At 39.9% G+C, this 23,600-nt stretch overlaps 1 protein-coding gene across 1 annotated transcript in view; it reads right to left on the bottom strand.

Moving 5' to 3' along the window:
• PPM1H (protein phosphatase, Mg2+/Mn2+ dependent 1H) overlaps positions 1 to 23,600 on the bottom strand; it is a 131,310-nt gene that overhangs the window by 35,125 nt on the left and 72,585 nt on the right. Inside the window, exons 4-5 of the mRNA XM_066550185.1 lie at positions 22,553 to 22,665; positions 7,066 to 7,150 (exon numbers count right to left, since the gene is read on the bottom strand). Coding sequence (XP_066406282.1) covers positions 7,066 to 7,150; positions 22,553 to 22,665 — 198 coding nt within the window. The remainder of the gene's footprint in view (positions 1 to 7,065; positions 7,151 to 22,552; positions 22,666 to 23,600) is intronic.

Below are 23,600 nucleotides of genomic sequence, written 5' to 3'. Positions count from 1 at the left end.
AATGAGCTAGTATTACCATCCCTTCCTGGTCCCTTCCCACACAAATTCCACCCACTCCTCTACCCTTCTTTTCAAATAAGGACAATGATGTGCTCCATTTCAGCAAACAATGCACATACACCATTTCTGCCCCTGCCTGATATCCAGCAGCAGCCTTATGCAGCCTTAGAAGTTGTCTTGCCCTCAAAATCCTTTATTTCTTCTCCCTACTCCTCAAGATTTGGGACCTCTAAACTACACTTCATCCATTGACCCTGAAGGAGTCTGCAGAGCTTTGTAAAACAGAACACATGCCCTTTTGTAAGTCAGCAAGAGAGAAAGGAATGATCAAATACAAAGCCATGCAGAGACTTGAAGGGGTGGTTGTGCAGTGAAGCTCAAGCTTTTTGACTCGCAGTTCAGCTATGCCAGCAACACAGGAAACCTAACATTGCTACCACATTTTAATTGTCACCACCTTGAGAAAAATGCACCCCATCACACGACACTGCAAATAAACACAAGCTACAAAGCAGTTTATTTTCTTGTTTTTGAAAAACTACATCCTTCATCCAAAACAGACTTTAAGAAAAGCAGCAGCAGTTTTGTGTCACAACTGCGACTAAGGCCTTTGATGGTTTAATGCTCAAATGCTGCTCATGTCCTTTGTGTTGCACTGCTCTGCAGATGTTGGGAGGCCTCTTTGCCAGAGTTGTGCCTTTGACTCATGCTCTCCAAAGCTGACCATAGTCAACAGCATCATGAGGCTCTTTGTCCACCGTGTAAATTTTTGGATTGAATTTATAGACAGATCACTTGACATGATAGTTTAATCCTAAACATACTCTATTTCTTCTTTCTGAAATACATCTCACTCCTTTTTCTTTAGTACTCAAACAAGCCTTTCTCTCTTCCTCTGCAAAGCTGCATTGTGAACGAGCTCTTATGAAAGACACAGTCAAATTGGCTAGGGAACTGAAAAAAAGTTGCATTTCTTAACCTTTTTGCAGATAACTCTTTTTCCTCATCCAGCCAGTTAAGGCAATAAAGCCTGTCTTATCTTCAGCAGCAGCTGCCATCAAGGGAGATGAAATGAGCTGGGGTTTAGTTTGTATATATGTCATAAATCTAGTGCTCATCAAAGGTAAACAGCAGGAAGCACTGGAAGCCCTTATTGATCTACCTGGCATCTGTCATGCAGATAGTTCACAATAAAATATTTCCTGCATTTAAGAGTTGAGCCTGCTCCCACTCAATTTAATAGGAGCTCTATCAGGCTCAGCACATCACAACACTAACTTTCTATCAGCTTGTCCCTGTTCCCATCTCCAGACATCCTTCCAGAAAATACCTCAAGCTTGGTTGGAACAGGACTGAGGAAAGTTGCTGTGTGTAGTCAACAAGATTGGATTCTGCTTTCAAGAGGTGGCTTTCAAGCACACAAGTGATCTTGACATCACGATCCCTTCCTGGAACAAGAACTCCATCAAATTCTCTCTGTGTACAGTTAAGGGAATTATATTTTTTTCCTTCAGTCTACAGTCAGCCAAGGTCCCCTTCTACACCCAAACATTGTTTTCAAGGGCCCTCTAATTGGATCCCTCTCCTCATTATGGAAATAGTTGAGATGCACTAGTGACTTTTGAGAGGTTCAGCAGTATTAGTCCACATGAGACTTTTCATACTTCCAGAACTCTGGAAGTATGAAAAATGAACTTCTTCATTTAAAAGTACACGTAAGCTTTTTATTTTATTTATTTTCATTCCAGTTGCAAAAAAGATGGAAAATTCCTAATGGTTTGATGCATCACATAATATGAACGATATTTTTTCTTTGCATGATAACAAAGAGCTGGATTTGTTTTGGTATATTTAAAATTTCTTCTGGTCTATGATATTGTAAACAATGAAGTCAGTCTGCATTCAAAGTGAAATTTGGTTTGCTTTTAAAAATGCACAGCTTATCTTGATTAAAACATTACAAACCACTACCAGCTAAATACTGTCACCTGCCTAAAAAACAAGGTCATACTTAAAAAATAATCACACCTGATATCAAAATGAAGTTATCTAACCTTCAGATTGTGAGATTACTAGTCTGAATAAGAGGTTCAGAAGAAAAACATTACAGGCTTTTAACCTTTTTTCACTTTAAACCAAGAATTTTCTTTAATGAAAAGGTAAAGCAACCAGGAGAGACTGCATTGCATAAAGATTTACTCAGATGGAAAGACTGAGGTCATAACTGAAATAAGATTAATAAAGCTGGCACAGTTACCAGTGGACTGCTGATGTTCAAATAAGACTTCTCTTCCGCCGCCAAGCCTCAATGCTTGATTTACAATCCAGGGATCTTAACTTGATTCTAATATTTTTGGCGTCAGTGAAACAGAGGGAAAAGAGCAATTTGGAAGCTTCTGGTGTCTGAGATCTGAATTCTTATGTGAAGAAATGGGGATTTTTGTTGTGCTTTGCTTTATTTATTTAATTTTCCATATTTTTTACCCTTTTTAAACTGTCAATTTTGATGCTTCACTGGTAATTCTACAGAGAGAAGAATGTTCTACTACAAAATTCAGTTGCAACTTCCAGTTGGGTTTGTTGAGAACTGTTCTCCATGTACAAGGCAGGGCTCTTCTCCCCACCTCAAGAAAACCATGCTGGGCAGCAGAACCAGAAAATAAACAAAAAGGAACACCTTAAAAATCTACAGAACTTTCAAACAGATAGACATGCAGAACCATGAAATCCCCTCAAGTGATCAAACAACAACAAAAAAAGATAAGTGAACTAACTACCACAATTTCACCTTTGATGACACAATGTATCTTCCATTTTTTAATTTGTTTAGTCTCAATGTGCCGGAACCTCAGATCAGAAACACCACTCAGAGAACCTGAAATTTAACAAATAGTGTGGTGACCAAACACTTCCTGTATCCTTATGAGGTATTTTCAGACAACATTGTCATTCTGTGTTATGGAACTGGAACATTTGTCATATTTTCTCTTTCAGAAGCTGTTAGAGCTTTTTGGCATAAATCTGGCATAGTCTGCATTGTGTGTTTTCAGTACTCTGCCATTTTATGGTGTGTTTTGTGGATGGATGCATTGCATTCAAAATTAGTTGTTTAAAATGAAGTTCAGTCAAAGAAATATTAGTCATGGTTGTTTAAAAAGGGCATTTACTTCCTGCTGTGTTTCCTGGTGATTAGAAAAGCAAACATGAAATGAAGATAAACCTAGACTTACACACTAGCATGCCAGTTAATTAGGCGGCAGGAAACACTGCATGTATCTTATCTGCAACTCAATAAGGCCTGCCACTGCCTTTTCCACTCCTTCAGTAGGCACTGCCCTGGAAAGTCGCTGGCACTAGTGATTTCACTGCATTCTGTGCTATTTTCAGATTTGCTGCTTTCCCCTACACCAGCTATTATCTTACAACTTTATACTTTTATTATATTGTGCCCTTTTCTCCAAAAGAATATTCCACTATATGGGACTACTGCTCACAACAGCATGCACAGCCCAGCGCACCCAGAAGTTTTGGAAATAACTCAGCCATTATCATAGGGACACATTTAAAACAAAGAGAGATTAAAATTAAAGGATGTGGTGGCAAAAGGAAGGAAAAGACTAGAAGCCAAATCCATCTCTTGATTGGTCTCTCATCTTGTGAAAGGCCAGGACCCCTTCCATGGAATCACACATCTCCTTTGCCACAGCATCATCCACTGTGTCAAATGGCTGAAGTAATTCTATGCTGGGTGATACAAGGAGCCAAAACTGTAAGGGAATTACATCTTGACTGACTTGCAATTGAAGTGCTGACTGGACATTTAGGAGATCTAGGTTCATTTCCTCTTCAGGCTCAGGTTCTGCAGGCATCCTTCAGCAGGTGAATATTAGTGTCACTATTATCCTCACCTGAGCAGCAAAATAAGAATAGATCCCCTTTGAGCCCATGACTATCTGGGCTCATGAATCTTTGCTTGAATGGCGGCAAACACAAAGAGCACCCATAGTCACTGGCACTGGTGGCCACCCAGTCTCTACTAGCAGTGACACCTGCACTGGTAGAAGTGGTGTAACATTTCTGGTGAACTTTAGAAGGGCTGTTTGGCTGCACACATGAAGATGCTACAAACACCACATTGACCTCACATGACATCTTGAAAGTGTAAATTTCAGTAACTAATAGAAATACACCCATCTGCAGTACACTCAATTCACCATTCATTTTAAACACATTTTCCAAGGGAATAAGTAACAAAATCTATCCTATTTACTGTTGCAATTTAGACTATCATGACTGAAATTAATAGTCTCCTCAGAAGATGAAAGAAAAATTGCTTCTGGCTGTCACTGCCCGCACAACTGCTGAATCTACCAGAGCAGTTCCCAGTAAATACTGGATTTTTTTTTCCTTCAAGATACACTGATTCGGGAAGTTAGGACTTTTCCCAAGAGATGTGTGGAAGTCTCCTGCTACAGAATTTGCTACACAAATTCAGAAGGAGGCGTTTGAATACCCACCAATGGAAAGGAAGCAACATGGTGCACTGAACCTCTGCAGAAACTGAAGGATCAAGGGAATACTGGTGCAAAAATTTCACATTTTACAACTTAAGAAGTGCTCTCTGACTGAATGATTGATTGTCTTCTGCAATACTCTCACAAGCTGCCTGACACAGAAGTCTGTCTCTATCATATAGCCAGCCTGAAGTCTGCAGCTGGATGCTGCCCCACCACTGCCCTCCTATGGAGTGATGACCAGGCTCAGAGTGGCTTCAAAGTCAGAATGGATGGATAGATAACTTGTTCTTTTCAGGTGTCCATGCCAGAGGCCTACTGCCAAGGTAATTCTTGGATGCATGGCAATAAACTTGCCAGGACAGGCAAGTCCTTTTGCTTCCATTTGCTTCTCTCTCCTCTTAGTTACTCAATCAGTATTAGCTGAAGCACAGTTTTGTCTAAGACTAGATTGGAGGACTTCATATAAGATACTCACATGACCTGAACAACTCATTATCCCATGGACTTCTTTCCACACAGAAATTAAGGCTCAGAAAAGAGGGCCTAAAAGAACATCCCACGTGACTGAAGGAATCAACAGGCACTAAATTTAGGCAGATGGAAGCTCCTTCATTCTGACAGCACCCAAAGTGTCTGCTGCACAGGGAACAGCCTGCAGGCTGTAAATCTATATCCTCCCTTTGCTTGTACAGTAATTTCCTCATAGTGAACAGGATCTCTGCATTTACCAAGTAAAATATTAATGCTAAAGTGATTATGGATTTTCATCCTATCGTGCAGGAAGAACATATTTGAAGCACAACATATTTGAAACAAAGAAACTCAGCTTTAACTGCAAATAAGAAAATAGACTCCAAGTAAATAACTTTCAGACAGAAAAAGAGACGAGAGATGTTGATGGTAGAAACACAGACTAATAGAACCTGGGGACAGACAAGTGATAAGAGGATTAATTGGGATCTAATTAGCAAGTTGGATGCAAACTTTGGAGTGTAATGCTTATGCCAACTTTGCAAGAAGTTTGAAGTCATCTTTTTATTTTTCTTTTTTTAAACACAAGGGTAAAAATCTTACTTAGGGAATGCTGTGTTTGAAATTATCTGTAATTTTGTTTCATGCTCTTGCTGTCTTGCATGTATTCTCTTTGAACATGATACCCATAGACCTGGCATATTTGTTACATACAGAATTAAAATAGACAAACAAAGGTAAAGGAATTTTCCACAGGAAACAGCAGAAATGCTTTTCAGATCAGCAACTGGTTTCAAATTTAAGCCAGAAAGGACATCAAAAGAGAAAACAAAAACCCTTGTAGGCAATGTTTTATCTCATATTTCCTACAGTAGTAGCAGACTCCCTAGATGCTAAAGATACCTTTTATTTTAGAGGCAAACAAATTATTTTAAATGTAACTGAATTGTAAATATTTATTAGGCCTCTTTTCCATTTGGTTCTCTGAATATGAATAGTCCCAAAGCAGTATTTTCTCTGAAATTTTCAGCTTCAAGCCAATGAATCTGACTGAAAAAAAATTAAATGTGACAATTGAGGAAATACAATTTTTTCTTTAAAACCTTCCACCTCCGCCTTTCAAACACTGGGATTTTGTCTAGTTTCAAACCACAGTGAAAAACAAGGCTGAAAATAAAAAACACCTTAAGACCTGGGAACATTGCTAGCCTTGGCCTGTCCACCTTAAGTCAGGCAAGGCTGAGAGTGACCCCAAGGCTTAAATTTCTAAAAGAAACAGAAGAAGCACAAAGGAAATCTCTCAGCCATGTTAGAAATTACGTTCTGACAAACAACTAATTGACTTCAACCAACTGATCTGTCCATTGAAGAAAACCTTAAAAAGTAACAGGATGGTTTGTATGAAAAATAACACTATACATTTTAACTTATATTCCTCAGGCAGCTTATCAGCCAACACAGCTTGGTCAATAAAGCATCCCATGTGTCCCCAGCTAGTCACCCTGTCCCAGCTTTATGGGCGCTGCTACAGTAAATAAAACTAATCTTTGATCACCCATCCTATCCTGCAGCTACTAATGTTCACTGAGATCACCTCTAAGTTGGATATCTTTCTCCTGATGGAGATACTACTGGCATACTGTTTGAGTAAATTCATTGAACTCTGCAATATCACTCACATACAATGAGCAGTCTGTGGTATTTCATACTGTCACGCAGCAAGCACTGGGATGGATTGAAATACACGTGTGGCTCATTAACTCTGTGTCTGAGTTCTCAAAATCCAACACCAGTGTGCTGCTGAAGGGTCTGCAGCTGAACAATGTACACAAGCATAGCCACACTAATTGATGGCCTTTGCTGAAGAGGTAATACTCCTTTCATTGAGATTTGCACCACCAGGATTTTCTCCACATCTGCTGATGGCTTAAAGACATACATGATCAGTCACTGGTGTTCAGTGGACACATCATCCTTCACTGAGCCACAGCAACTCAACAGCATTTCTCTAAGCCTTTGACATTAGTGGGCAATGCTTGTCATCAGCAGCACTTGATTTGGTCCTCAGGTCTCTTACCAGATACTGAAGTCGCTGGCGTTCAGTCTCTGGAGTGAATTCTGAAGACATTGGAATGACTTCACCATTTCGGATTATTATAGCTCTGTAAAAGTAATAAAACATCATCAGCACAGAAAAAAATAAGTAAAAAAACCCCAGAAAACCACAGGGTACAGTCACACTCTTATTCTCTTCAGAATTACAGTCAAATAATGCCATTTCTTTTCTACTGAGGTTGTCAGCAGAACAGGATAATTCCTGCCCTGCATCCTTTAGGCTGGGTAACAAAGTATACTTGTATAAACTGAGTTCATTTTAGAGCCCACAAAAACATCCAAGCAACAAAGGCAAGAGTTATTTCAATTGATGTCTACAGGGTATCTTTATTAAGTGAAATGCAGACACCCAGAGGAGATGCTGCAGAATCACTGATTGTAGAACAACTCTTTGCAGGTTTTAATAACAGTTGTGGCTGACACTGTCTAAACTACTGGCTTCAAATGACTCATCCAAGCACTTTCCAATCATTAATTGGTCATATGTCATGTCAGAACATTTCTACTCCAACATTAAATGGAAATAGCAAAGCAAATCCTATTTAGCACAAATTTAACTAGTTACCTGCTGAAAGATGGCAGGTAATGGTATGACTGTAGATTAGACAGGAGATTTCATACACAGTTCTGCAAATTGCAGAGAGAAAATTTTCTCAAACATCTGCCTGTTGCCTCTTAACAATCTGATATGCTGCACACAAAATATGGTCCAATCTTTCACTGGTGTAATGCCACTGGCTGGAAGGAGGGAAGAATTCACTTAATATTTCTACTACATTCTGCATTCATGTATTCACTCACAGAACTATGTTCCTTTATCTTTCCATTATTTAGGCAGCTCTGTAAATAGAGCAATGCCTGCCACTTTTGATAAACTATCTATCATCCCAAAGACTTTAATACCTGCTGTGGAACTGTTTCTCAGCCATCAGTAGATTAATTCAGTGTTTGGATAAACAGCTCTCCTCTTGAACATAGACAGAATTTGGTGTAGCTAAAAGAAGTATTTGCCACTTGGATTCCAGTTTCTCTATGTTTTAAATGTTCCCATTTCTGTGATATTTTCACCCCACTGATGTCCTATGCATGAGCTAGCTTACTTCCCTTGATCATTTGATCGTTTGCTGTCATTGCCTCTATGCCAGGTGTTCTGATGCCACTGGAATGCAACCAACAAATATGGTAGGCACACAAAGACTGAAAACTTAAACTTCTAAATTCAAAACACAGGCATCTTGAGAAAACCAACTCAGGTACAAACCTGAATTTCTAAAACTAGTGTCATTGGATAGATTTCCAAGTCTTGTGGATTGGTCATTGGACTAAAATTGCCTCCAAATTGTCATCTACTACTGCTAGTATGCAAAAGGCAGCAGCATTATCTATGAGTAAATGAACTGTTCACATTCCTGAGATTCATGTGGCAAAGAGCAGACAGGTTCAGGATGGTACAACAATGGCAGATGTGGGAAGAAGCTCTGGCAATGACGGGAAAACAAATGGCTTTGCTTTGAAAGGGAACAAATTTACTGCTCTTGGGCTTCATGTCTTACTGCTCTTCACTTCCTTGCAAATAATCCTGTGTAGAAATTAGAGGTGGCAAGAATGCATCCTACATACTGAAGGTTCCCCCTGGCCCTTAATTAAAACCAATATTGTGTACTTAGGATAGACATGGTAGTTGCATGTGCTTAATTTCCTAAAAAAATTTGTGCTTAATTTTTGACACATTTTTCCCTTCTTTAGGGAATCTGAGTACAGACTTACAAAAATGCCTATCCAATCAAAAATAATAAAAGTTTGCTGAAAATTTTTCTTTTGCATTTCTGAGACAGTAATTTAAATATGAATTAAGAATTCTAACACCTCTCTTCTGCAACAACACTTTTGCTTTTATTTTTGCAGTTTCTAAGGTATTCATCTTTGAATGAGATTCATTTACTCAGACAGTGAACATTTTATATAACTTATTAAAAAGTTATTTGATTCAGGTGGAGTAGGCCTCCACCTAAGGGGTCTGTAGGTTTAATACAGAGTATGTACTCTGGCAATAGTCTAGACTAGACTGATGAAAGAAGCTGATCAGACTCTAAACCAAATTTTACACACTAGTTTAAGCAAGTCATAAGGGATTTTCTGATCTTTTGCTTGTCTGAAAGAGCTAATATAAAACCACACATTGATATAACTGCTAGTACATCAGGTTAATTTTCTTATTATTCTTTGCTTCCCCTTTAAGCACCATTTCACAGGAAATCCATATTTTAAAGACCACTCAGACCAGTCTGGGGTTCACCTTTTTCTTTGTGCACATTGGCATGCTTCATATATATTTTGATAGCTGTCATTCTCACTTCTGTGGGTAGAATTTGGCCCTGAGGGACTCACATCATATAAAAAGCAATTCAGAGGCGAGTGGGTCAACCTTTCACAGCTCAACTTATTTTCACCAGAATTGGCAGCCACCTGGGATGAAAAGCACAACCTAGCACACACAAAAAAATCTTCAGAGTGGGCAGAATTAAAGCAATACTGTTGATACGTGGTAAAAGAGAGTAATATGTTTTTCATTAATGTTTTCAGCAGTTGGACTTTATTCAACTTGCAAGTTACAGCTGTTCATAAGAGTCAAATGATTTGATCTGAGGAATGAGACAGCTCTAGATATGAGTAAAGGGAGGGACACAGACATATACGTACAAGGCACTGGTCCAAATTCAACTGTGGTGAGCTTGTAAGCCTGTACTGGACTCTTTACCTTTCTGCCCTAACTGCTTAGCTGTTTCACGACAGCAAAGTGTATTTCTGATGGCTCAAGTGGCAAAAAGGGACACATTTGTTGGCTGTCTCACTGAGGAGACTGGGTGAAAAAGCCTGGCCTGGGAGCCACCCTGCTCAGTAGGGTTTTCCCCTGTGATTGAAAAGGTGCCGAATAAGGCCCTAATTGGGTTTGGAGACTGACGTGCCCTTTCCATGACCTTGCAGTGACAGAGCTGCCAAGCAGCAACTGAAGGCTTTTTCCACCGAGCAACCTCCAGAGCCCTGAATTCAATAGCCCAGAGTCAATAACTGCTCACGAGGAAGGAGCCTGGCTGATGCAGCAGCTGCAAACAGCTCCAGCAACTGCTTTTAGAGACCCACTCTATATGGTCCTGCAGGACAATTAATTTTGATTTTACACTTCCTAATGGCCTAAGCAGCAACATGGTGTTACATGAGCATTACTGCTTCTGCCATGCATGAAACACTCATGTATGCAAGGAAATTGTGTTCTGAAAGCATTTAACTCCCCATGTATTGAGGATATATGAACGTATTGTTTTATGCCAGAATACAGCTGTCCCATTAAACTGTCAGAAATAACTACATAGGAAGCAAGAACTCCTTGAATAGACGCAGTTCCCAGACAGCATCTGATTTTGCCATGTTTAATAGTGACATTTTAATTTCCACCACACTGGTGAAACACATTATAGCAGAGCCACAGGGCGAGCCTGCCAAAGGCAGATGGATGATTCATGTTTGCAGAGAAACAAGTATGTCAACACTAACCAAATATTCTCTGATGACAAGGTTGCTTCAGACCCATACCAATGATTAATTTATATCACCAATGAAATAGTAATTAAAAAAACAAAAGCTTTTTTTGGCAGGATTGGAAATCAGGAGTCACAGATCTGCAGCCTCTTCAGTGCACTGCCCTTCATGCTCTGATGCCCTCTCCACACAGCATCGTCTACAGTAAGAAACTGCTCTGAAGTCTTGAGGCCACAGAGGCCACTAAGTCACTTATTCTGATCTCTTCTAAAAACAAACTAGACTTCCCTGAGTCCTTTCCTCTCTTTTGAATGCTAACTCCTCACCCACAGGAACTACAAGATTGTACCTGCCATTGCATTTCATGTGCTCTGCATGTCAATGAAAGTATGTTCACTATCCCAGAGCTGGGATATTCACAGTAAACAAGAATATTTTGGAGAAAAATCTCCCCAATCCACAGCTGAAGTAGCCTAAAATGGAAGAAACAAAAATCTGATTTTGTATCTTTTCTGGCCTCTTGAGTTCTTCTGCTCCAGAGAGAAGCCAGACCATGAATAAGTAAATGGAGAGCAAGAGATGTGCCAGTGGCTCAATGCACAAGGCAGGACTGGCAGTCATGGCAAATCCTACAGCTGTCTATGTCTCCTCAGTCACAGGCAAATGAAAAGAAACACCAGGAGCTTAAAAGGCTGCATGTGCATCTGCAGAAAACAGTGTATTTATCTTTTGGATTGACACAACTGTGTAGTCCATAACAATCACCTAAATTCACAAAGAACATTAGGTATATGGGTTTTTTCTATATTCAGATTCAATACTTAGAATTTTTATTTGGTGCCTTAGTATACATTTGATTTAAAATCCATGGAGAATGAAGCAACAACAGGATAAAAATCTGCCACTGCACTGTACTGCTGCTGTGATGCTCAGGGTGTAGCAACAACACCGGCTTAAGGAAAATATTGATATATCAACTGCTTTTGCATTTTTAATATGCCTAACAACTACCAGCTCTCCTTGAATCAAGCAGGATTTTGGGTTTATTTGTTTGTTTGTTTTTTCTTTTGTGAAAAATACAATCAGCTGAAAATTGCACAGTGCCGTTTCTGTTTCTTATGAGAAACTAACAAAGAAAACTCATACATTTCAGAGGAAGCTCTTGTTGGTTACTCTCATTTCATCATACAGACAAAGCAACACTTTAGTGAACAAGGTCAAGAGTGTAATTCCACTGCTGTCACAGGTCTATTGGGATTCTGCTGTTCAAAACAAAGAGACATCTCCAACTGTTAGGAGTATTCAGGGGACACCCTGATTCCATTACACACTTTTTCAGGCAAAAATGATTTGAAATGCAACATTAAACTGCACATTTCTACAACACAGGATAAAAATCTGGTAAAGGTGACAGAGAAAGACCATTCAGAAAACCCTTTTTGACAGTATATATCAATTCCAAGCCACAGGGAGGCCACATCCATTTTGTCAAAAGGTGTTAAGCATGTGGATTCAGTACAGATGAAGCAGAAGTGTCTGGCCTGTCTGCAAAGGTATTAGAAATCTGTCAATGAAAAAGAAAGAGGGATTAAACTGACAGAAAGAATAAGGCAGGGTTTTATTATATTCAAAGGGGAACTAAGCAGTAGATTTTAATTAAGTGTGTCACAAGATAGCTGTGGAAAAAAGAAAGTAAATCCTAGAACTATGAAATCAGTCTATATGGGTACTTGTTTATTTTGGTAAGTAAATGCATATATTTAAACAAACCAGGGAAGATCAATGCTAATGGTTGCTAAGCTTCAAACCAGTTGTGCTTTTTTATTTCTTTGCATTTTCCTAATTGCTAAGAAGTGAAAGACAATGACTATAACACAATTAAAATGAGAAATCTTTTTCTCTTCTGTAAATGGAAGTTACTGCCATTATGATTACTGATGACTTTTAATACATTCAGCACTGGCACCTTGGTTTTACTTCTTCAAACTGAATTACTCTCACTTAGTCCCACCCAATCCCATTTCTCAAAGTTTCTTCAGAATCCAGGTGTACAAACACCTCACTGCACTGGCAATAAGTATGGAACTGATCTCATATTCCATCCCATGTATTCACTAATAACGTGGAAGTATAGTGCAAAGCCTTTAAACTATTTCCTTAATTTTATGAATTAAGGCAGGCTGGGGATAGTGGAACAAACTATTATGTAACATTCAGCTGGCAATAAAACAGGCTCCAGCGATGACATATCCATCACCATAAAACTCAGGTGGAAGCAGCAACCCTCAGCAATACCAGTGGAAAAAATTCACTATTTTATTACACTGGGAGAAGACTCTGTGCCTCCCACATGTAATACTTAAGGTAATGCCTCAACTCTTACTTGGCATCACTATCAAGAAGAAAACAATCCAGAAACCAGGGAAGGAGGAGAGCCAGTGAAAATGGTCTCTTATCCTCATTTTCTATTTACTGCCACTTAACAGTTGTGCCACCCTGATTTCTTTGTATTTTTGAGCACAAACCTGAGCCTGTTCACAGAAATGTTGTGACAGGATAGAAACACTGGATCATTTTTCTTTCAGCCAAACAAAGTCAACGTTAAGCGGGAGTAGACTCAGTCTGCTTGCGGCTCTTCCCATGACAATGTAGTTTCATGTTACGTTGTGGGTTATAGCAGGCTGCTCAGACACTTTCATTCATCACTTGGGGGAACTTCAGCTCCCTCAAGCCAAAAAAAGGTGTGAGAACTTGCCTTGGTGAAGTATTGCAAAAGTAATTTCCTACGTGCGTACTCTGGCATTTCCTGCCAGAACAATGAAGATCACTCCCAAACTTCTGCTAAGGCTTTTTGCAGACTGCCAGCCACCCCAGCTGCTCCAAGGGTTAGTATCTCAGCAGTGCAACTGCCAAGCACAGCCCTTTCTCCACCAGGACTCTGACTGGGCATTCCCAAGAATTTCCTTCAAGGTCCTTTCTTCATGCCTTTGCCACAGCATGGAGCCAAGCATGCCATACCTCTCCTGTGGCAAGATGAGAACCTCCTCTTGCCTTTGAAAAGAAGCAGACAAAGAAATTATGTAATCCAGACCCTGAAAACCCCCCTGAAAGTTGTCTTTCAGAGGCACTTGCAAGCACATGAGCTGTTCCTGTACACACACATGCAGAGCTTTATGCTGTTTGCAATTGCCTGACTCATTCATATTTATATTTCTAGTGCTTACTTAGTGATTCCTTTGGAGAAGGCCTCTAGACACAACGAGGCTGCTGAAACACTCTAAAGCCGCTATGCTGGTGGTCTGATTTTGCTGAATTAATTGTATTATTTTTAATACAGCACCACAAATAGGCAAATAGAAACTGTTTCTGTAAGCAGAATAACACAGGTTTCCATGGAAGGGCTTACTTCTCATGTTCAATAGCACCTGAGTCAGTCAGGATTTTTCTTACTGCCACCAAGAATAACAGAAATCAGAATTTTTAGAACTGATCTGGTATTCCATCTCATGTATTCACAACAACTTAGTAAGCAGCAGTTAAAAGGATTTTCTATTGTTGGCAGTGTGCCCTATATTGCATCTAACAATGAGAAGCACCTGGCTGTCACCGACAATGGAACTAAATTACCTCAGTTGTTTCTGCATCACTACTCTACAGTTTAAAATTAAATGTAATGCTGAGCTTGCAGGCTGTCCACAGAGGAGATAGCTTGGAGAAGACACGCTGCTCCATCATTTTTGACCCCTGGAGCAGTATGCTTCTAGCTGTCAGTGCCTCTTCAGTGGGCTGCAGTTCCACTCCCATGAGACTCTACTGTGAGTGAATTCCCTGCTCTTCTTTAGGTCCTCAAGTGTGTTGCTTGGCTGATGAAACCAAAGCATGGAGCAATTATTAGCAGTTCACTTTATTAACTGTGTTTTATTTTAGGGCTAATTATATATTTTTTGTTATGCCCACCCTCCCACTAATGTGATGGCACTGGCTGTCTGTATGCAACGTTCTTGTTTAATTAACCAGGAAAGTAAATTTTGCTATTGAACAAGTAGTGACTTTGTAAATTTACCTATACACTTCTAGTAATGTCTACTCCAGCTCCAGTAGTACTAACCCAAACGTGAATGAACTAAACTAAAACGCTGTGTAATTAATTACTTTCCTGATAGTTTATGTCTCAACACATCAATCTTTCAGAAAGGGCTTCAGCTGGCAGCTAGAAAGCTATTACAAACCAGTTTATAGTGACACTGCTAGCACACAAAACCTGCCCACCGCTGGCTCCAATACCCTTGGGCTGGGGATTTACTGCTCTCTTAGGATTCATTTTGCCCTGATGATTTCAGTGTATTCTTCATCTGAACAGAGATAAGTACAAGGTTGCACTGATGACGGACCACCACGTTTCTGTATCATGGCTGAACAACATGCCACCAATTACTCAGGCCATGCCAGGGAAATGAACACAGAAATGCAGTCACATCTCTGTGGCCAGCTCTGAGCCTCAGGACCAGTATCTGTGGAATCAAAGTATTTTTCCGTACTGTCCAGGATATCACATTCATCTCCAAGACAAGTTACTATGGCAACTAAACCTGGGCTTAGTGGATGAAGGCATTGCTGTGCAAGTCAGTGTTTATTTTGCCAGTAATATGGCTGCGGTATGGCTGTCCATGTAAGATGGAAGCAACAAGGATTTTTTACCTCTCTGATCTTCACTGCCTTTCCATTGACAAAAAGAATGACTTTAGCACCTAAAGGCATATCTACTTTGATCTCAGCTTTTCTGCTTAACTCGATACCAGTTGCAGGATGATATTGGAAAAAGCTGGACTGAGATGTAAAAGCAAAGATTGCAACTCACGCTCTCTGCTCACTCCTCATGGGTGAATTTTTACCATTCACCCACACAGAAGTGACCAGAGCCGCCACCAAAAGTCGCAGGAGCATGGCTCAAGCAGCACTGCATAGCTGCTGCTGAGACTGAACAGCCTGGGTTGCCTGCAGTTTGTTGAATTCAGGTGACCTGAAAAGCTTTCAACATAGTAAGGACCACAGCAGACTTTGAAACACACCAAGCAAGCCTTGGGTGCTCCCTCTGCTCCTCCTCCCTCAGTACAGATGGGAGCTAGAGAACCAAGGTACTCAGTCTGCTTTTCATGCCTTGGTCCTGGCCCTGCAACACTGCAGTGAAGAACTTGCATGTCTCTGTGGTCAGCTACAAAGGCACAGATTTAAAAGACAGTTTGTTTGGAGTTTGTTGGAGATTTTTTCTTTCTTTTTATTTTTAAAGGCTGAAAACCCATGAGAATTAAAGTTAATAAAATTCTTTATTTCTGGAAACCAATACCAATGAACTGTGGCTTTACAATTTACTGGTATTACTCGAATAGCCAAAAATTTTCTCCTTCCTCATTATCTGGAACATAAGATAATGCCTGTGTGATAAGGATCAAAGATTTAACTGAATGTACCCCTCTCTGAAAATGTTTACAATGGCTTCAATACCTCGCTAATTGCCATAGGTATTGCTAAGGCATATGTTCTCCCAGGAAAAACAAGAGCTTGGAAAAGAAGTTGGTCATTTGTTTTGTCTTCAAAGCCTGCAAACATTTACTACCAAATTAATAATTTCTGCCAAGTCAGTGCTAGATATGACATGCCAGTAACCTGGAACTTGTCATTCACTGGATAACTAGAAAATGTTCTTCCATAGCACTGTCCTTTGAGTGAAATGACTGTTTTCTGATCCAACACCTTCTCTTCACACCTCACCGTGTTTCTTGAAGTGCCTTCAAAAGCTTTACCCAGCACAAAATCCTGCAGTACCTGAGACTGTTATTCTAATGAATCTTGTGTTCCTGCTTCTCCCTGGAAGGAGACCAGGCAGGAAAAGGAGAGAAGGGTTTCCTGCAGGCCTGCAGATCATGCTTCTAACAAAAAGAGACAGGAGGAACAGAGAGAGAGGACACGGCCATGTCTCCTGAACATGGCTAATCTTTTCCAATATTTTGGGCTAGTCAGGATCTGACCTCTCCACTTATCAAACTGCAGGGAAGGAGAATGTACATGGCAGAGACTTGCCTTGCTTTGAATTCAGTCTCTCCTCACTATACAGACCTGTAAGCAAACCAGACTTCTGTTATCTGTTGCCCTGAAATGATTAAACATTTTTTATTTTCAACTGATTCTGTCAGAGAACTAATAATAACCTATAGGGGGATGTACCATAGATTGGACAAACTGCAATCCATAAGTGTTGCTCTTGCCTATGGGAGGGCATCTTCTGAGAATTTGGAGGAATGAGAACTTCAGAGAATGAAGAGAAAGCCCTACCGATTGCATGGCCCCAGTGTGTTCTTCAGTCTTGCAACTTTCTCTGCCCCTTCTTTAGGAGAAAACAGGAAAAAGAATGCTTTTCAAAATACTGCAGACTGTAGAAGCTTAGTAACTAAGTTAGTCTTTCCTCTAGAGACCTCTAAGTCTCTAGTATGAAGCACAGTTATTGTTCATGCAGACACAGATATAAGGAGACAGAGAAGGCTTAGGCCTGAGACTACTCACAGGAAACAGGGAAAATACACACCATTTAGCTTAGGAGATGAGTAGTTACAAAACCCAGAAAAATAAAGCTTCCTAGACAGTAAACCAAGGACTAAAGTAAACTAATGTTATAACAGCAATGTATTAGAACACTTTTTAGTTTTCATCCTTACAGTGTTAGCACTTCTGGCAAAAACGACCCTGCTGGACTGCCTTGAGGAAGAGGTCAGATACCATGAACCACAAAAATGGCTCAGAATCATCAATTCTGACTTCTCAGAAACTCTATTTAAGCTACACTGCCAGTCAGCAGATATGTGGCTGTTTCCATGCCACTCTCATTTACTTCATAAAAGCAAATTAAAACCCAAATCTGACTTCCTATAATGAGAACTAACCATGAGGGAAGCAGCTGACAAGCACCATGACAAAGAAGAGGAAGTATAAATGTAGTAAGCTTCAACACAAGCAGCAAATCCAAAAAGAATTGAAATGGTAAACAAATTCAATTTTCAATTCACTATTTTATTACACTGGGAGAAGACTCTTATGAACACACTCTCCCACACCTGGTCTCTTGAAGTACCAATGAAGTTAGTTCACCTGCACCCACACAAAACCATCACAAAAATATTCACTCAATGAGCTCCTACCATTTAATAAGCCAAAATGCCTTAGCCGTAATTTTACACATGGAAAAAGGAGGAGAAAATCTATTCTGGACATGAGGAGGTATGTTCAAGTAGAGTGTGAATATGCCCTGAAAACATAAATCCTGGGGAGCAAAAGCAAGGAGGCAAAAAGATGATAATAAAGAGCTGATGAAGCAAAGCAAAAAATTCAGTGACCCTGCAAGTCTCTGAAGCCTTTGAAACATCAGGCTCTTTGCTTTCATGCCATGTTCTGCCAATAAATCAGGAAAGCCCAAGAACCCATTTGCAGATTTAGTGAGGGTTTCAGGGTGTATGGAAAAGTCAAATCAACTTGTGATGTTCTGCTTCTTGTATAATGATAAAGGCACAGCTTCCCTACGTGTCTCCAAGCACAGCACAAAACGGAAGTGCCTGCAGTCTCCTAGCAGGCACTTCCAGACAACACAAAAGCCAGAACAATGCCTGTGCCAAACGTGGTTAATATGATCATATTGCATTACAGTCATTGCAGTGATATTGGGCAAATGTTATGTTGCATGAGGCTATCCAATAATTGGGCAGTAATCAGTAAAAACATTAAGTCCCTGCTTAACAACTGCTTCATCAGTAGCTATAAAACAACATCCTAATAAAGAGCATAAAACTAAAAAGAACTGAGATTAACAAGGCGTGCCATGGCAGTTTAGACGTAAAAGTCACTTTAGCAATATAGAATTGAACAACACTGTTTAAAACCATGACCAGAGAAGATTTGCTACTCCATATTTTAAAAAGAAAATAAATAAAAAGCAGCTATTCCAATGGCCTAGTTTTCATAGCAAATATGTCATGCTGGTAAGCAAAACACAGTGCCTTGATGCTCACCAAAAAAAGCACTATATATTGGATAGCTGACTATAGCACTATCAGTCCCTAATCAGATAACCCTGCATGGACAATGCTAATCACTGAAAAGATGAAAGAGAATGAAAGAAACATTAGAAAAAGCTTTGGCCGATATTCAGATATGAATTTTGACTGTAAAAGTAGGTATATTTATGGCAGAGTCCAAGAATGATCAGACAAGCCATTAGAGAATGAAAGCAGTTCCTTCCAAGTTGTTTTTATCAGGCTCTGAATACATCACCTCATTTTTAGTAGGGTTCTGGTATCATGTGCAGTTAACATGTAATTATTACAGAACTGTGATTGCATCGTTAGCAGAAGTTTAATTATATCATTGACATTAGTGATGCCATAACATCAAGCTCAATAATAGTTCATAACAAAACCTACAATTAGCACAATTTTTCCTCCCTTTTACACCAACCAAAAGTGTTCAGCTTGGAGAAGCCTAATAGTCCATACAGAAGTGAGCTAGGGCTGAACCTGAAAGGATTGCTGGCTGGTAATTTAGTAATATGGTAATTAAAGTCTTTTCATGATGTAATTACACATCAACTACAAAAGGACAGCTGCTATACAACACTGCCAGGGTACGTGGCATGAAATGATTAGATTTGAGAAGCTTTGGTGGATAAACTGAATACCACAGACATAAGTCTGAGGTATAGCTGGCACCACACAGTACATTATTATTCAAGTCTCACACTTAACGTTTCCTTAGTCTCATTGTGATAGTAACAGTTTGTTGCACATACCTTGGTCCTCTGACAGCAGAAGCTGTTCAAAACCCCACCTTAAAAGCTTCTGCTGTTTTGAAGTTCCCTGAAATTATAAAGCCTAACCTTTGGTTAGGTTTGCATGAACCCAAAATGTTTATTTCCCACACAAAACCTTCTGTCACAGACTCCTATCTGTGGGAAACTTGATTTATTTGCAGGCTTTTTCCAGTGGGGTAGCAGAGAGGGACGAAGGAGAATGAGGAGAGGGGAAAGGCACAAATGAGTAGGTGAACTCAGAGAAATAAAAAACTAAGGATTTCATCATCTAGTTCCAACAGCAACAAGATGAAGTCCCCTGTTTGAGAGTAGAAGCAAACCCACCCTTCTTCTCGAGAGCAGATCACCATTTCTTGAAGTAGTTTCCTTACTGTACTTCTCAATGCCCTCCCTTTTATCTGTAGAAACAACAAAGTTGACTATACGAGGCATGAGACAGCAAAAAGAAACTTATTTTTCCCAACTAACACAAGAAAAATTTCTTGACTACATAACTGGGCTCTTCAAAATATGCACTGTGCACTGTGGCAGGGGGCAGACGACCTCAGAGTGGCTTGTCTAGCCCTAAAATGTCATTTTTGTCATGACAACAACCCGGATGTTTTGCAACAGCTGGTTTTTTTCCCTGTAAGTGGGAAAGAAGGGATTTGGTGGGAGAGAGACCCAAACCAACTGATCTACACTTTAAAGTTTTAAAATTTCTTTTGAGCAAGGAAAGTCTAGGAATGGACTTAGCTGCAAATGAAACATTTTGAAACAATTCTCCTCAGCATACGAGAGACTTTCTGTGAGATCCATTTGGGAAGTGCAAAACCAAACTATTTTGAATCTGGAGGGACTTTACTACCAACAAGATGCTAGGAACAAGAATTTGAATCCTGGTTCAAACAACACCCAATCTTCCTGATGGTTTCCTTTTTGCTTCCTGCGCTCCTTCTTTTTCTGAACAGATGTTCTGGGTAGACTTAGTGAACATGCAAAACTTGTTGAAGACTTAGTATGTTTAACTACAGTGACATCAATACTCTGTCACCAACTCCAGATCACCGCCAACAGCAGTGTCTTGTACTTGGGTATCAGAGGCTGCAGCGGAGCTGAGGCTGCTCTCACGGAGCACAGAAGGAATCCTGAGGGAACTGGAAGCAGCCAATTCCAGTCATTTAAGAACAAAGATCTTGGCTACTCAGATGTAAGTCCTGCATGCCCAGTTTTACACAGAACACTTTTAAGAGAGAGCCAACTCAGAGAAAGAGGCTCAACTGTACTTCAAGTGCAATAGCACAGGAAAACATGATTATTTCTCATTTAATGGCAGAAGAAATATAATGTATTTCAGCTAGTAGCTCTGCTGACCAGATAGGTGATCACCTCAAACATGTTTGCAGCTACCCTGTAAAGACTCACTTGACATTTGATACAAAAAGGAAATTCAAATATGACACTTGTCAATAGAAACTGAGTGAACAACTTGCAACACATACAGCAAATTTAGCATCTTAAAAACAATCACCAACATGAAAAGAACAGGAATTTTATGCACAAAGGATTTATCTGCCTTCCTACACAGTGTAAAGCAGAAAGAGGCAATAAAAATCTTAGGTTTAAACTACAAAACCCTTGAGTGTTGTCTCTGTAAGTATGTGCGTGTACACACTACAAACATGAACTGTGTATGCACAAACCTTAAACACAAACATAGCAGTCTTCACCTAAAGACTGATGACTTAAGTTTTAACTTTCATATTTTTCAGACTCTGAACTGCATTAGTATGTAACTCTGAATTTCATATAAAGTGTTAGCAAGTTCTCTTCACAGTTTAGTTAGACAAAACAATCCTTTTCCAGCCTGAGAACCAAGGATACCATTAAAGTTTCAGCCCCAAAAAGTGGAAACGACAGTGAATTGAGGAGAGCAAACTGGGAGGATGGGACTTCATAACCTGAAGCTGCAATTGGACAATTAACCCCAATTTGTAAATGGACCAAAACTTAAAGTGTGAAAAATCATGACCAGTCATCCATCTTGGGTGGAGCCACAGCCAGGCTCTTGTACTGCCCAAGGTGTATCCTTTAAAGGCCTTTTAATAAATACCTACTTTACTCCTTTAACACTGTCTACCCTCTGTTCCAGGTAGCCTCTTTAGGCATCAAGACAACATGGTTCAATACCCTTGCAGATGTTAATTACTCAGCTATTAATGAACAGAATACATGAGCAGTTAGTATCGCATGTGAACTCTTCTCCCTGCCCTGTTTATGCAGTGCACTGCCAAAAGAAACATGTGAAGTCTGAAGTCTTGCAAGAAGAGCCTCATTATCTCTCTCCAATGGTGGTAAGGGCAGGTTAGAGAGGGGAAAAGAATGCAAGTGAGATTTCCAGTATGTTCCTATCTTTAGCAACATCAGAAAACAAAGAAAATGCTCCTTATCATGATTCTTCAAGAACCCAACTTCAAAATAAAGTAAAGCAACAGCTCCTGAGCAGCAGCATTCAGTTCTGAGAATTGGACAAGTACTTGAGCTAGAAGAGGACAAGGCAAAAAACTTATACTGCGATTAGCCTGTTTCCCTCTCCTCCTCCCCTGGGGCAAGAGTAGCAGCTATTTGATCACTACCTTCAATTACGTGAAAATCTGGAAGCCAAATGGCCTATCAAGACTAGGCCTGGCAACAGGAGCCAAAGGACTTTCCGTGGAACAAATGTAGCCCTACCAGCTGTTCCAGATACAATCACCTTGTCAGTGTTCAACACACAATTCTACTACACACCCAACACCTCTTCTGTTTCAATGGCTTTTTAGCACCTTTCCACTTCTCTGCAAACATCAAGTCATTCAGAAACTGCTGCAGGACCAGAAGTGCTATCAGTTTCCCTGACTGCAACCACTGCTCAAGATACTGGAACGCTATCCCTGGCACTTGCATTCACTTCTGTGAGAAGTGCTAAGTGTCCAGCCAAGAAACAGAATCTTCTTGTGATGCTGCCTGCTTTAAGGGACTCAGTAACACCAGGCCTGGGCAGTTTGGGGTGAAGGATTAGATGGGGAGACAACACACTTACCTGCTATCCCCAGCGTTTGCCACATAAAGCTTCCCCAATAAATACACCACCACCAGGGCTGTGCAGCCGCCAGAAATGTTATACACGGTCCTCTCTCGCTCTATCTGCAAATCCTGGGGGAGAAGAGAACAAGGCTTATAAAGACAGCATTGCAATTAGTGCTTGAGAAAATGAAGTCTCCTGTAGAAACCAAAAATACAATAGAGTCTTTATTAAACTGTATGTCATGCTGTCTGCCTTTTCTTGCAGCTATGAGCTAGGAGAAGAACAGAAAGTTGAGAAGTTCCTATTACTTATACAAAGATGTTTGAGGAAAATCAGGTCAGGAGACTGTAAAACATCAGGTATTAAGGAATAAACAGCACCTCTCACAGATGCAAGAGAATTTGCTACAGCAAAATCACAATGAAGGCAAAGATAAAGGAAGCTTAGCAACAGGTACCTGATGGTATAATTGGAGAGTGCTTTACATAGACAGCAGATAACTAATGAGACCCAGCTACAACATGAATAACTACCTACTTCCCAAGAGGAATGCTAGGATTGTGGGGTATACAGCTAAAAAACAACAGCAAGATGCAGTTGTGCCACAAGGCTACCCTTCAGAAACACAGGGAATGAGTGGAAACTAGACTGATTCTGAGTGCAAGAAACATTATATATTAAAAGAGTCCTTCTGCTTAACAGAAGTGGAGAATGCAAATTATACTTTGCACCAACAGTCAAAGTCCTGGAAAGAAAAAAACCAAACACACAAACACACACACATGTATATATATAAATACACATACAATGCACCAAGGAAGCTTGCAGAACACGCAGCAAGTAAGTAAATGAGCTACTTTCATTCATATGTTTTAAACAAACACTGAAGCGTATGTAAACAAATTAATTCTGCCATCTGTAGTTTAGCTTCAGGTAGTAACACACTACAAATTACCCTTCTCTCCTGTGTCCATTTCAAACTGGTCTGTTCTTATAATATTGGATTCAAATAGGGAGCATCATTTAACATCACTATTACAAGTACTGGCAGATCTTTTCCAGC

This window comes from Molothrus aeneus, chromosome 5, assembly GCF_037042795.1.
Source record: "Molothrus aeneus isolate 106 chromosome 5, BPBGC_Maene_1.0, whole genome shotgun sequence".
Lineage (NCBI taxonomy): Eukaryota > Metazoa > Chordata > Aves > Passeriformes > Icteridae > Molothrus > Molothrus aeneus.
The sequence above is the reverse complement of the archived record's forward strand: the minus strand, read 5'-3'. Positions and strand labels throughout refer to the sequence as shown.